The sequence below is a fragment of the Onychomys torridus genome, chromosome 20, assembly GCF_903995425.1.
Source record: "Onychomys torridus chromosome 20, mOncTor1.1, whole genome shotgun sequence".
In the NCBI taxonomy this organism is placed as follows: domain Eukaryota; kingdom Metazoa; phylum Chordata; class Mammalia; order Rodentia; family Cricetidae; genus Onychomys; species Onychomys torridus.
The window spans coordinates 46,409,158-46,421,758 of NC_050462.1; the positions used below are offsets into that span (position 1 = coordinate 46,409,158).

The following is a 12,601-nucleotide window of genomic DNA, read 5'->3' on the forward strand; positions in this document are numbered from 1 at the left end:
TTATGTCTAGTTGAATCCCTACAAGCAGAGAAAGATGTCCTTGTCCTCAACAGTCTTCTATTGCTGTGTTGTGAAACACCATGGCTGAATGCAATGTGGGGAGGAAAGGGTTTGTTTCACCTTTCCAGTTGGCAGGCTTCGTAAAAGGAAGTCAGGGCAGGAACTCCAGGCAGGAACCTGGAGTCGTGAACTGCAGCAGAAAGCGTGGGGGGATGTTACTGACTGGCTTGCTCCTCTTGGCTGACTCCGCCCACATTTTTATACTGCCCAGGACCATCTGTTCAGGGGTAACCCTGCCCATAGGGGATTGGACCTTCCTTTCTCAATTAACAGTCAAGAAGATGCCACCCCAGACTTGCTTATGGGCAATCCCACGGGAGCATTTTCTCAGTTGAGGGTCTTTGATTCTGGCTTGTGTCCATTGGCAAAATAAAAACAAAGAATAGACAATGACAAAACTAACAAGGACGGCTTCTTGAGAAGGCAAAAGTTGTTTCTCCCTCCACATCAGTTCTGGGAGTCATGTGTCTGGGGTCCCAGCCACCATTACCTTATTTTCCTTTGAGGACAGCCTCCTGTTGGCAGCTGGCCCCTTCTTCTTCCCAGGCAGCTGCTGGACCAGGAAGTCACCAGCCGGCCGTGTCCTCTCTTTAGTGTCTCCTGAACTTGAAGTGACAAGGAGAGCGCTTTGTTTTCCGAGGAGAGATTCTGGCTGAGGAACCTGAGGAGGACACCTGAGCTCAGGGCAGGATTTTCCCGTAATGTCTTCTGAGTCCAAGTGCAGGTGGGCAACAGCACCTACGTTCAGAAAGCCCTGGGTTTGGGGCACTGGAGTGCCAGATGCAGAGTCACAGGGGAGCCAGGGACTGCCTGTAGTGAGCATGTGTGAGGAAACATGCATGTATTCCCACACAAGTAAAATCAAAAATCATAAGAGAACGGAGGTGTTTACTGAAGAGACAGTGATATTTTCTTTGGCAGCAAGTAAGGGCGTGCCAAAGGGCACGGGATATCAGAAGACCAAAAGCAGTTCAAAGAGCAGAGGTCAGGCATGCATTAAATATTCCAGAGTACCGTGATCAGAGAGGAAAGTGTGGATCCAATGATAGGAGCCCACAGTCTTCCTTGCCTAGTTCTCCTGTGTGAGTTGACATCAGGCTCATTTTGACTCAGTATCTTCCTCTCCACTTGTCTTTTGCAAGCCATGTGGCTCTACCTGGTGGCTCTCCTGGGCCTGTGGAACCTCCTGCGCTTGTTCAGGGAGAGGCAGGTGGTGAGCCATCTCCAAGACAAGCATGTCTTCATCACGGGCTGTGACTCGGGCTTTGGGAACCTGCTGGCCAGACAGCTGGACAGGAGAGGCATGAGGGTGCTGGCTGCATGTCTGACAGAAAACGGAGCTGAGGAGCTGAGGAGCAAGACATCAGACAGGCTGGAGACAGTGATCCTCGATGTCACCAAGACAGAGAGCATTGTGGCAGCCACTCAGTGGGTGAAGGAGCGTGTTGGGAACAGAGGTACCATTGAGCTTCCTGTGTGTGTCTGTTGGTTTGTGTCTCTGTGTGAAGGGGCCTCCCATTCTCACTCCCTGGCAAGATTCCTGAAGGGGGTTAGGGGACTTGAAGTACCAGCAGCCCCCTGCCCTTCCCTGATCATCACCTGATGTTTCTCCAGCCCCTGCCTTCTGTCTCCCAAGCTCTCTGGTCTTGGTAAGAAGGTGCCCTGAGGAGGATTCACCTCATCACCTTCCTGTCTGTGCTCTGTCATCTTTTCTATGCAGAAAACCTAGACTGCTGGATGCTGGGTGTCTGCTTAGAGCAGGGTCCCTTTCCAGAGGAGAGGATGGACTTGGCCCTGGGCTGTGTGCACAGGGTATCTGGGGCTGTGATGGAGTGTAACTTGTTACCTGCCATCCTCTATGTAGGGAGACAAGATGGTTCCTGTGTGCAGAGCAGGCCATGACAAGCGTAAGGACTATCTTGGGAAACTACATACTAGGAAGGGGGTTGTTGTTGTTGTTGTTGTTGTTTTGTTTTTCAAGACAGGGTTTCTCTGTGTAGCCCTGGCTGTGCTGAAACTTGCTCTATAGACCAGGCTGGTCTTGAACTCATAGACATCCACCTGCCTCTGTCTCCCAAGCCCTGGGATTAAAGGCATATGGCACCACTGCTGGCTGCTTTCTTTGACTATACTAATAGCAAGAAAAGAAGAGCGCAAATTCAATTTGAATGCTGGAATTCTTGGCACATGCTTTTTTCTTTCTTTTCTTCTTCTTCTTCTTCTTCTTCTTCTTCTTCTTCTTCTTATTATTCTTATTATTATTATTACTATTACTTGTAAAAGGGTCTTGCTTATATGTGCCATCATGCCCAGTTTGTTTCCTACATTTATTTATTTTTTGTCATAAGCACTGTCTTGGCAAACTATTTATTTCAATTATCAGCATGCATGAATATGCTGAGATCCTAGAAATAAAATACCTGGATTAAACAACCATCTCCAGAAGGGCAACACATGGTTCTGAGTTGAGGAGGTGTCTGACTTATGGAGCCAGATCGAAAGGTAATATGTTTTCCTTAAATCAGCTAGTCCCCAGGTCTCTGCGCACGAATGAAGGTTAGCAATGCTGATGTGCTGTTTCATGGTACATCTCACAGAGTGGTTACCTGCAGACCCATCACCCAGGGCCCAAAAAGGATGAGTGAGGGTGGTCTGTGGGTGAGTGTGAAGAGAGGGCACTACTTTCTGGAGCAGATGGTGGAGCTCAGGCCCTGTTGTTTGCAGGAAGTTTACCTCTTTCAGGCTGGCATGTGGCAAGAGTTCCAGGAAAGTTGCTCCATGTATTTTTAAGACTTTTTTATTTATTCTTTGGTCATTTCACCCATCAATACAATGTATTTGTTTTATAGCCACCCAACACCTCACTCTTCCCTATAGTCCCTCCCTCTCCCTTCTTCTATACCCTCCTCCACAACTTAACATCTTTCAAAAATAGAATACATCAAGTTTGAGAAATTGTTCAATATTGACACTGGACCTGCCAAAGCCGGCTCTCTTCCAAGCACACACGCAGCATGTTTTCCCAAACCTCCTCCAACCAGGACTTGTAGTTCATGTTCCTCAAGTTCTTTAGGATCTCAGCTTTGCCTGCTGCCCTGTCTTCCCTGCCATCTCTGTCTTTTCCTCTCTCCCTCACCTGCCAGGTAACCTCTGAAATGCAAACACACTTTCCATGTGGCCAGATTAACAGAGGCATCAGATGTCTTCAGAACCTGTTCTTGCTATTAGCAAATGTTCAGTGGCTCATGACCGTCAAGAATCAAAGGAGGAGGAAAGTATCCATGCTGCGAGCCTTCTGGCATGGGTAACCCCAGCCCACAGAAACCATGATGTTACTTGTATTCTAGTCTCCATCCAATGCCTGTCCAGATGTTCTTACCCAGTGTGATGTGAATTTTAGTCACAATTAGACCTGTGTAATGTGACTCTCTCTTCTTCCCAGGACTCTGGGGCCTGGTCAACAATGCTGGTATTGCTATCTTTGCTTTCAATGAGTGGCTGAACAAACAGGACTTTGCAAAGGTGTTGGATGTGAACCTGTTGGGAATGATCGAGGTGACCCTGAGCATGCTGCCCTTAGTGAGGAAGGCAAGGGGCCGTGTGGTCAACGTCTCCAGCGTCATGGGTCGACTGTCTTTCTTTGGTGGTGGTTACAGCATCTCCAAGTATGGTGTAGAGGCCTTCTCGGACTCCCTCAGGTAATGAGAGTTATTAGGGTCCCATGGGAAACCTTCAGCAGGGTGTTTTCTTGACCGCAGCCTCTGAGAATCCCTCAAGAAGAGTTTTGTCTTTCTTGTTTGGAGGACCCTCTTACCTTCTCTTTGGAGTGGTGGTCATTTTTTGGGAAGTCCCTCTCCATACCCCTGGTAGATGACCAAGGCCTGGGTTCGTTTAAACTTGTCCTGCCCTGGAGGCCTGCCCTGTGCACAGCAGTGAAGTGACTGAGTTTACACTGGGCTTGGCCAACTGTACAGATCCTCACCCTCTTGGATGCTCAGGTTGGGGATGTCCTGGAGGCGAGTTGAGCATCATATTCAATTCAACTGGTCCTTATCAAGCTCTTGTTGAAGTCCTCAATTCTCATATTCTAGCACAACAATGAGGTTTCGACCCTGATGGACAAACAGCCCCACAATAACAACAACCCTAGCCATTGAGAGAAAGGAGAGAGTAAATGAAAGAGAGCTTGGCCAAGGCTGAGAGATTTTTAGCGGTAGTGACCACGTGAATCATCAGATTCGCAGAGGGCCGTGCAGCATGGGTCTGAGGGGAGGGTTGAACATGACAACAGGACACCTGCTTGCATGGGCTTCCCGGGTAAGAAAATGTCATCAGGCCAGGCCCAGTGTGACTATTAGCAGAGCGCCTTTAGTGCTGTGTCATCCTGGAGCCAAGGGCAGGTCAGCCCTGGCAGTAGGGCTGGGCAGACCAGCACAGGGTGACTTTTCAAGAGTCTGAGGGTCTATACACACACACACACACACACACACACACACACACACACACACACACACACACACGTCAACCAGCTGAAGCTGTTGCATCACTGTTGCTAATTGGGTTAGATTCCCTGCTAGCTGCAGGGCCAAAAGATCTGAAATTGGAGTACCACAACTGCTTGCATGGAAGAGCTCCCTGAAAACATCTGAAGGAGCCAGGTAGGAATTGGCCTGAGATTTCCCAAGCCAGTAGTGGGTGAAGGCAGGGCCCAGGAATGAGGAGCTGATTTAGGCAAGCCCAGTCGGCCATTGTGTGTGCTCTGTATGGGCAGAAGTCCCACCTGGTATCATAGGACAGAAATTTCTGGATTTATAGCAGTGAGGTGCATACACTAAATATCTAGAGTGACATTCAAAAGCACAGAGACAATGTCCCTGCCATAAGTTTCATACCTATCTGCTGCACATGCCAGACCCAAAACTTCTGAACTTTTCTCACCACAGGCCTATGTTGGTATGTTGTATTGTCAAATGTGTTCTTTTCCTCAAAAGACCTCTGCCTGTCTGTCTTGCAGGAGGGAGCTCTCCTATTTTGGGGTGAAGGTGGCTATTATAGAGCCCGGAGGCTTCAAGACTGCTCTGTCCAGTAATGACAGGGTATCACCAACTATCAAGATGCTGTTTGATCAGGCCAGCTCAGAAGTCAAGGAGATCTATGGAGAGAAGTTTTTGTCATCCTGTGAGTGACCTGTAGGAACCGAAGCAAAGCCTTGTCCTAAATCCCGAGTCTCTTTGCTTTCTGCCACTGGTACAAACCTGACCCGGGCTATTTTTTCTCATAGTGGAGATGTTTTATTCCCTTTCCTTGGGAGCCTAGGGGATTCTGGTCACAGAAAGACATTCTGGCTTCTAGAACGTGGGCCTCTGTTTATCTGAGCCCTTCACTATCTCACAGATGAAAATGAAGCCGGGGTGGGAGGCAGCATCAGACTGCCACTTTCCATAAGCTTGGGTTTGTTTCCGGTGTTAGGAGAAACCTTCCAGCTACTCAGCTAGAGTTCTCTCAACAGGGGCGCAGGTGGCTGAGTGTGTGTGGTTCTTCCTTAAAGCTGAAGTTGTAGCCTTTCCTGAGGAACTAGGGCAGGATAGGTTTAGGTACAGCCTCTGGGAGTGGGAGGCACGGTTTCTGAGCGTGGGGGCGTGGCTTCTGAGTGTGGGGGCGTGGCTTCTGAGCATGGGAGGCGTGGCTTCTGAGCGTGGGGGCGTGGCTTCTGAGCGTGGGAGGCGTGGATTCTACAGAAAGTTTCCTCGGTTGGCCACAGAGCCACCTTGGTGGAGTGTGTAGTCTACCAGAATAATTTCTCATTCTTACAGACCTGCCAACAGTGAACTCACTGATGGAAACGTGCTCAGAGGACCTTACCTTGGTGACAGACTGCATGGAGCACGCGCTGACTTCCCGTCACCCTCGCACCCGGTACTCAGCTGGCTGGGATGCCAAGCTTATCTATCTCCCCATGAGCTACCTGCCCACCTTCGTATCAGATGCCTTGGTCTACTTGAGCTCTGTAAAACCTGCCCAGGCCCTATGAAATCTCCACTTGTTTGCAGCATCGGGGAAGTAAGGTGGAGGGAGCTAATGGAACTAGCGTACATTGTTTATCATATTCATTAAAAATAATTCTGCTTTGAGATCCAGAGGTAAGAGCCAAAGAATTCTGCCAAGGAATAGGGATACAAAGGTACTGGCAGTAACTTGTTAAGTTAGGCAACTTCCCAGAGCTCTGAGCATCATGGCCTGTTGTGAGAATCCATAGAACTGGGAGAGGTTGTGAACACCTAGGACATGATTTGCCTCCAGCCCCTTTCCTCAGGAGATGCATGGGTCTGACTACTCACACCATCATGTAATGCAGAAAGAACTCACTTCCCAATCACCTTTGTCCTCAGTGTCAAGCGGGAGGGCCACTACCAGCACTCCATGTCCTAACGCCATATCAGCAGGCTGTGGTTGGGAGATGGTAGTGCTGGTGGTATGGAATCTGGCCAAGACAGAGAAACCAATTTTTTTTGTTGTTGTTGTTTTTGTTTTTGTCTTTTTGATACAAGGTTTCTCTGTAGCTTTGGAGCCTGTCCTGGAACTTGCTTTGTAGACCAGGCTGGCCTTGAACTCACAGAGATCCACCTGCCTCTGCCTCCTGAGTGCTGGGATTACAGGTGTGCACCACCACCGCTTGGCTTGAGAAACCAATTTTTGATTTGTCTTGAAATCACGGCTTTCTTTGGATTCCTTTCTTTTTAGAATAAATGTTGGCGAGATTACTTGTGTCCTGTGCCTTGAAGTAGAGGAGCAGTGAGGTGCAGACCACTGGGAGATAGAGTTAACTGAGAGGAGACTGTCCTGAGGAGAGCCAGCACACTGTGACCTCTGCACTTGCTGAGCTCTTCCCATCATGGAGCGGAGTGACCATTGCTTCCCTTTCGGGATTTCTTAGCAACCTGATTCACAGGATATGGCAGAAGAAAGGGCATCAAGGAGATGTCTGGAAGGATTGTTAGCCCCAGGTCCTGCTATTTCCTCTCACATGTTCTTCCCACAAGCACCTTCCCCGCAGACTCACTAACTACCCATTGCAGTCCCCCCTCCAGACTCACTAACTACCCACCATGGTTCACCGTGTCTGCTCTACACCATTCCTCCCACCTCTGGCCCCGCCTACACACCTTTGGTGAATGGAGTCAGTGTCATTTCTGGGTTCTGGCCTTTTATTTTCTGCTCAACATTGGTTGGTCGAGGTCAGAGATGGTCTTGGATTAGTCATGGCTGCCTCTGTATGTCAGGAGGTTTGTGATGATCCTTTCAAGTGAGGGATGAGCAGAGAAAACATTTGCAGGAAGTGGTAGAGTCCTGGGTTCAGTCCCAAACTGCCAATGGAAGGAACCTCCCCAGACATCCTGGTGTCCTCCCTAAGTTATAGAAATGGAGGCCATGGTGCCATTGGTGAATCCAGTTTCATTGAGCAATGAGTGACTCCTGTCTCAGGAGAAAACAGAAATTGACATCCCATGTTGCAGGGCTATTCATTTTGTTCACTTTTAACATTTTTTTTTAAAAAGAATCTGGCCAGGCGGTGGTGGCACATGCCTGTAATCCCAGCACTCGGGAGGCAGAGGCAGGCGGATCTTTGTGAGTTCATGGCCAGCCTGGGCTACCAGGCGAGATCCAGGAAAGGCACAAAGCTACACAGAGAAACCCTGCCTCGAAAAACAAAACAAACAGAAAACAAAAAATTATTCAAGTCCTGGGAGAACTATCTGTGTCTTGGTGTGATGGAAAAATGTAGGGCTTGTGAAATCTGGCTGCAATAGTCTATGAGGCTGGACCATCTCAACCAGCAGCCTTGAAGCTGTTCTGGATACAGAACTCTGAGGAAACTGCATCAGATGCACTCTGAGAGGCTGGATCACTTGGTCCCCTTGCTCTGAAAATACACAAACTTTCAAAGGTAATATACGTATCTGCATTAACACAGTATGGACTGTGCAGTGTGCACAAGCCAGCTAAAGATGATTTTTTGTTTTATGTTGGAGCAGATAAATTACATATCACCCGACTTGTAGTTATTTTAGGTTCATTTCTTTATGTCTGTAGCCAGGATTTTCAGGGGTCTTCCCCGATCAAATCTGATCTCTATCAACCTTGAATGAATCCACAGCCTTTTGTTTCAATAGAAAACAAAACCTCTTCCCCAAAGCAATACATTTTTTGAATTCCATTTTAAAGGTAAGGCATTCTTGAGGTTTCTAGGCTGGTTTATTTCAGCAGTCCCTTTCACAATCCATGTCTCCCAGCAGCTGTCATTTGCTTATCAGCAATCAAAAAATTCAAAGATAACACAATACCATACAGGTTCCAGACTCTGTACTTCCCATCTCTACATGGTTTATCCTTTTCACATTATTTTATTTTCTCTTTAAAGACTTTATCTTATTATTTATAAACTATTTTCCCTATGACTGCCTATACCCATCTTCTTTTTTAAGCCCACACCCATTTTTTAAACACATTGTAACCTATTTAGAGTTTTTGTACATCTGAATCTGTCTTTATTGAGCAACTGCAGCATTTTCTGATAGAATGAAACAAATCTTAAGCTTCTATATCAGCTACTATGGGGCTTAGCACATGGCATTGGCTCATGGTACTGGTGGCTGGCTCCAACCCACAGGCAGCAGCCGGTAGCTGTGTTTCTGTATACTACTGAGCACCAGCCCCCTGCAGGACTAGGAAGCCACATCCAGCTCCTTGTCCAGAACATTTCTTAGCTTTCTCAGGCCCTGTGTGGATATACATGGCTGGGCATTGGGTGCCATATGTAGCGAATCTTTTTCTGTCCCACTAGCCAGCTCCCAAATAACTACATGGAGATTTATTATTAATTATGAAAGCTCGACCTATAGCTTAGGCTTGTTTCTAACTAGCTCTTATAAGTTAAGTTAACTCATTTCAATTCATCTATGTGCTGCCACGTGGCTCACAGCTTTTACCTCTTGTCCTGCATGTCTTGCTTCCTCTGTGTCCAGCTGATGACATGTGTGTGTTTAGAGGGAGGTCTTATGTACATGTGTGTGCATGCATGTGAAGGCCAGAGGACAACCTTTGCTGTTGTTGCTCTGGTACCATTTACCTGTTTTGGGAGACAGTGCCTTGCACTAGATTAGCACACACCAGTAGAATAAGCTGCCTGGCTAGTCAGCCCGAGGTCTACTAGCTTCCACCTCACCAGTGAGCCTGAGGTCTGATATTCTTTACCTCACCAGCATGAGATCCCAAGAGCAGGAACAACAGCACACTCAGCTTTTCTCCATGGGTTGTGGACATTGTAGTCAGGTTTTTATGCTTGAGCAGCAAGTAGTTTATTGACTCAGCCATCTCCCTGCTTCTTCCTCATCTTCCTCCTCTTTAGCTGCTACAAAAAGCTACCTCATTGATTCCCTTTGAAGTCATGGCCCTCTGTGAGATGTATACCTTATTAAGCCTAGCTTCTAGGCCAGCATTTCTCAACCTGTGGTTCATGACTCCTATGGGTGTCAACTGACTCACAGGTGTCACCTAAGACCATTGGAAAACAGAGACATTTACATCACAATTCATAACAGTAGCAACACTGCAGTTAGGAAGTAGCAACAAGAGTAATTTTATGGTTGGCTGTCACCACAACATGATGAATTGTATTAAAAAGTTGCAGAATTAGGAAGGTTGAAAACCACTGCTCTAGACCTCAGTCCTTAGGGCACAAATATTCCTTCATTTCTGGGTCCCCAGTTAAGACTGAACAAGGGCTGAATGTGGGCAAGACTGGAAACTGGCTTGCACAGTGGGCCTCTTTCCACCCTCTGCATCACTGATTCTAGACTACATCCCTCCACTTCCTGCATGCAGAAGAAATAATGGAGTGTGTGTGGATACCTTGGCCTTCACTGGAGAAGTACTTACCAGCTGGCTAAGCTACACTCCTCTGGAGTCTTGATCCCAATAGATGGTTCAGCTCAGATTCTGCCTGAGCACTGCAGCCCAGAGATCAGACAGCTGGAGTGTTGAGACACTCACAAGTTCAGCCCTGGAATGGGACAAGGAGCCCCCTACCCAGGACACTGAAGAGGACACTGGGCACTGGCAGCTGGTCTCTGCAGGAACCTCAGTGGATGGATGGATGGATGGATGGATGCATGCATGCATGCATGCATGGGCTGGGGGAAGGTCCACAGGACATGGAGGTGTCTCTGAGGATTTCTCTTCAGCCCTGTTGCTCCAGGTGAGGGAGTCACACCCAGACTCCTATTCTCACTGACTCTATCTGGAAATCCAGGGACTGATCTGGATCCTGCTGTGTTCTAGAAGCCCTTTCAACAAGAGTGTGCATTGCATTGGGCAGTGGTGGCGCATGCCTGTAATCCCAGCACTCGGGAGGCAGAGGCAGGTGGATCTCTGTGAGTTGGAGGCCAGCCTGGTCTACAAAACAAGTTCCAGGACAGCCTCGGCGCGGATCCGGGTTTCAGTGTCTGTTATCTGCAAAGCCCTCCGTTGTATCTAGTGAGCATAGTGGGCCTGTGGAATTCATGCAAGGAGAGGCAGGTGGTGAGCCATCTCCCAAACAAGCATGCCTTCATCACAGGCTGTGACTCTCGCTCTGGGATCCGGCTGGCCAGACAGCTGGACGTACAAAGCATGATGGTGCTGGCTGGATAACTGTTGGGAAAGGAAGCTGAGCAGCCCAGGAACAAGACATCAGACATGTTGGAGACCATGACCCTGGAAATCAACAAACCAGAGAGCATTGCTGTAGTCTCTAAAGGATGAAGGAACACATGTAGGGACTTGACAAAGGTAAGACCCAGATTCCTGTCTGGGTCTTGTCTCTGTGTCAATGGTGTTAATATTCTGACCTGCCCCCTTGACATCCTGCCCTTTGGGGCTGCCCTGCACCCTGACATAGAAGCCTCTTAAGGAAAAACTCTGTCCCTTCCTCTCTCTCTCTCCCTTCTCTCCCATGAGATGTGTACCCCTCGACTTCTCTCTCTCTCTCTCTCTCTCTCTCTCTCGCTCTCTCTCTCTCTCTCTCTCTCTCTCTCCTCTCCCTCTTTCCTATCATCTCTTCATCTATTATAATAAACCATTTCTATGTGGATGTAGCGACTGGGTTGTGAATGTCCGCCTGCCGCCCCACCTGACAGCCCGCCACTGCATCTGCCCAGCATGCCAGCATATTTCCCTGCATTTGTGGAATACCCTCGGGGTCCCCTTGTAATATATCATAACAAAGGGGACATCTCCTTTGTGCTCAAGGGCAAGATTCCTCAAAAGTCTGGGAGGCTTGAGGGGGGGGAGGAGACAGAAAAACAAAACAAAACAAACAAAAAACTGCCAGCTTCCTTTTCTCTCACCCACATGCCATCATGAGCCTAGGAGGTGAGAGGCTGGGCAGGTGGGCACAGTTTGTGGCCCAGCTGAGAGACGGTATGAGTTTCCTGCAGAGGGGAAGAACTGAAGAGTAAGGAACCAGGAACTCTTCCAAACTTCCCTCCTGATTTAGAACTGTGTGTGGAAATGGAGGGATTGCATCAAAGATCCATTTATTCTGAACAGATTTCAAAGTCCACGATGGTGTTCTGACAAGTTGAATCTGCACCGGGTGACACATTGCACAGAGAATGTACTAACCATTCCTACCGTCCATACCTGGCACTCACATGGCTGGGACTCCAGGGTTGCTGTTCTCCTCACAAGCTATACATCTACCTTTCTGGTGGATTCCATGAAATCCCCTAAGGTGCTATGAAGCCAAGATCAGAGAACGTGGTAGAGTCTAGTGGGTTTCTGGTGATAGGTAATATGTCATGGGGTGGAGAACAGACAGGTAAGGGGAACATTTCAGGACCCCAGGATCATGCAGGCTCTCCACCTCTTCATGTCTGCCCCAGGTTTTTCCTGAGACATTAATCAGGATTCTGGGGAAGAGCAAACTGTTTTTCAGCTGAGAAACTGTGTGCATGTACATAGCAAACTGTCATTCGAGGCTCTGAAGCCCCATAGCTCACCTGCCCCTGAGTACTTTGCTTTGGGGGATGGGGCATGAGCAAAGGCAGGGGAATTGGTCTCATTGTATCCTGTTCTATCTCCTGCCTACCTCATTAGGGTAAGTTTTGTTGTGGCCAGTCCCTGCCCTCCCACAGGATAGAAATGACCTGGAGGAAATGAGGCCTTTTTTCTTCCAAAGACTTTGGTGGGTGCTGAGTGGGCTTGAGAAGGGGAAATGCAACCTGAACTCTCAGGCCTTCCAGTGCCAACTAGGTGAGGAGAGCTGGCGTTGGGAGGCACTCTCAGCCTTGTATGTGTTCCTACAGCCCTCAGCCTACATTTTTTTCTTTTTCTAATTTGAGTCCAGGCAGCCACTGGCTTAGCCAGAATCAGTGAAGAGGCCTAGAAGGTGACTGGATCCAGTATAGGCCTGCTCCAGGTCAGTTCCGAATTACTCTTCTCTGGGGCCAGACACCTCAGCCTTACCTGTGTCCTCAAGACCTGGAAACGCTTGCTTGCCCCT

General features: G+C 48.3%; 1 protein-coding gene across 2 annotated transcripts; it reads left to right on the forward strand.

The window, feature by feature from the left end:
* Positions 1–1,204: 1,204 nt before the first annotated feature.
* LOC118571194 (retinol dehydrogenase 7-like) lies at positions 1,205–6,091 on the forward strand. Of its 2 annotated transcripts, none has more exons than XM_036170145.1 (4): positions 1,205–1,517; positions 3,503–3,758; positions 5,075–5,238; positions 5,874–6,091. In XM_036170145.1, the coding sequence occupies exons 1-4, from the start codon at positions 1,205–1,207 to the stop codon at positions 6,089–6,091; spliced, it is 951 nt and encodes a 316-aa protein (XP_036026038.1). The 2 variants fall into 2 exon arrangements, with proteins under 2 accessions (XP_036026038.1, XP_036026039.1); XM_036170146.1 differs by having other exon boundaries at positions 5,886–6,091.
* Positions 6,092–12,601: the final 6,510 nt, after the last annotated feature.

What these genes read in the sequence shown, in the direction of transcription:
- LOC118571194 (XM_036170145.1), top strand. Translation starts at nt 1,205, where the DNA reads ATGTGGCTCTACCTGGTGGCTCTCCTGGGCCTGTGGAACCTCCTGCGC. An exon ending in GCCTTCTCGGACTCCCTCAG is followed by an intron (nt 3,759 to 5,074) that starts GTAATGAGAGTT and finishes TCTGTCTTGCAG; the next exon opens with GAGGGAGCTCTCCTATTTTG. An exon ending in AGAGAAGTTTTTGTCATCCT is followed by an intron (nt 5,239 to 5,873) that starts GTGAGTGACCTG and finishes TCATTCTTACAG; the next exon opens with ACCTGCCAACAGTGAACTCA.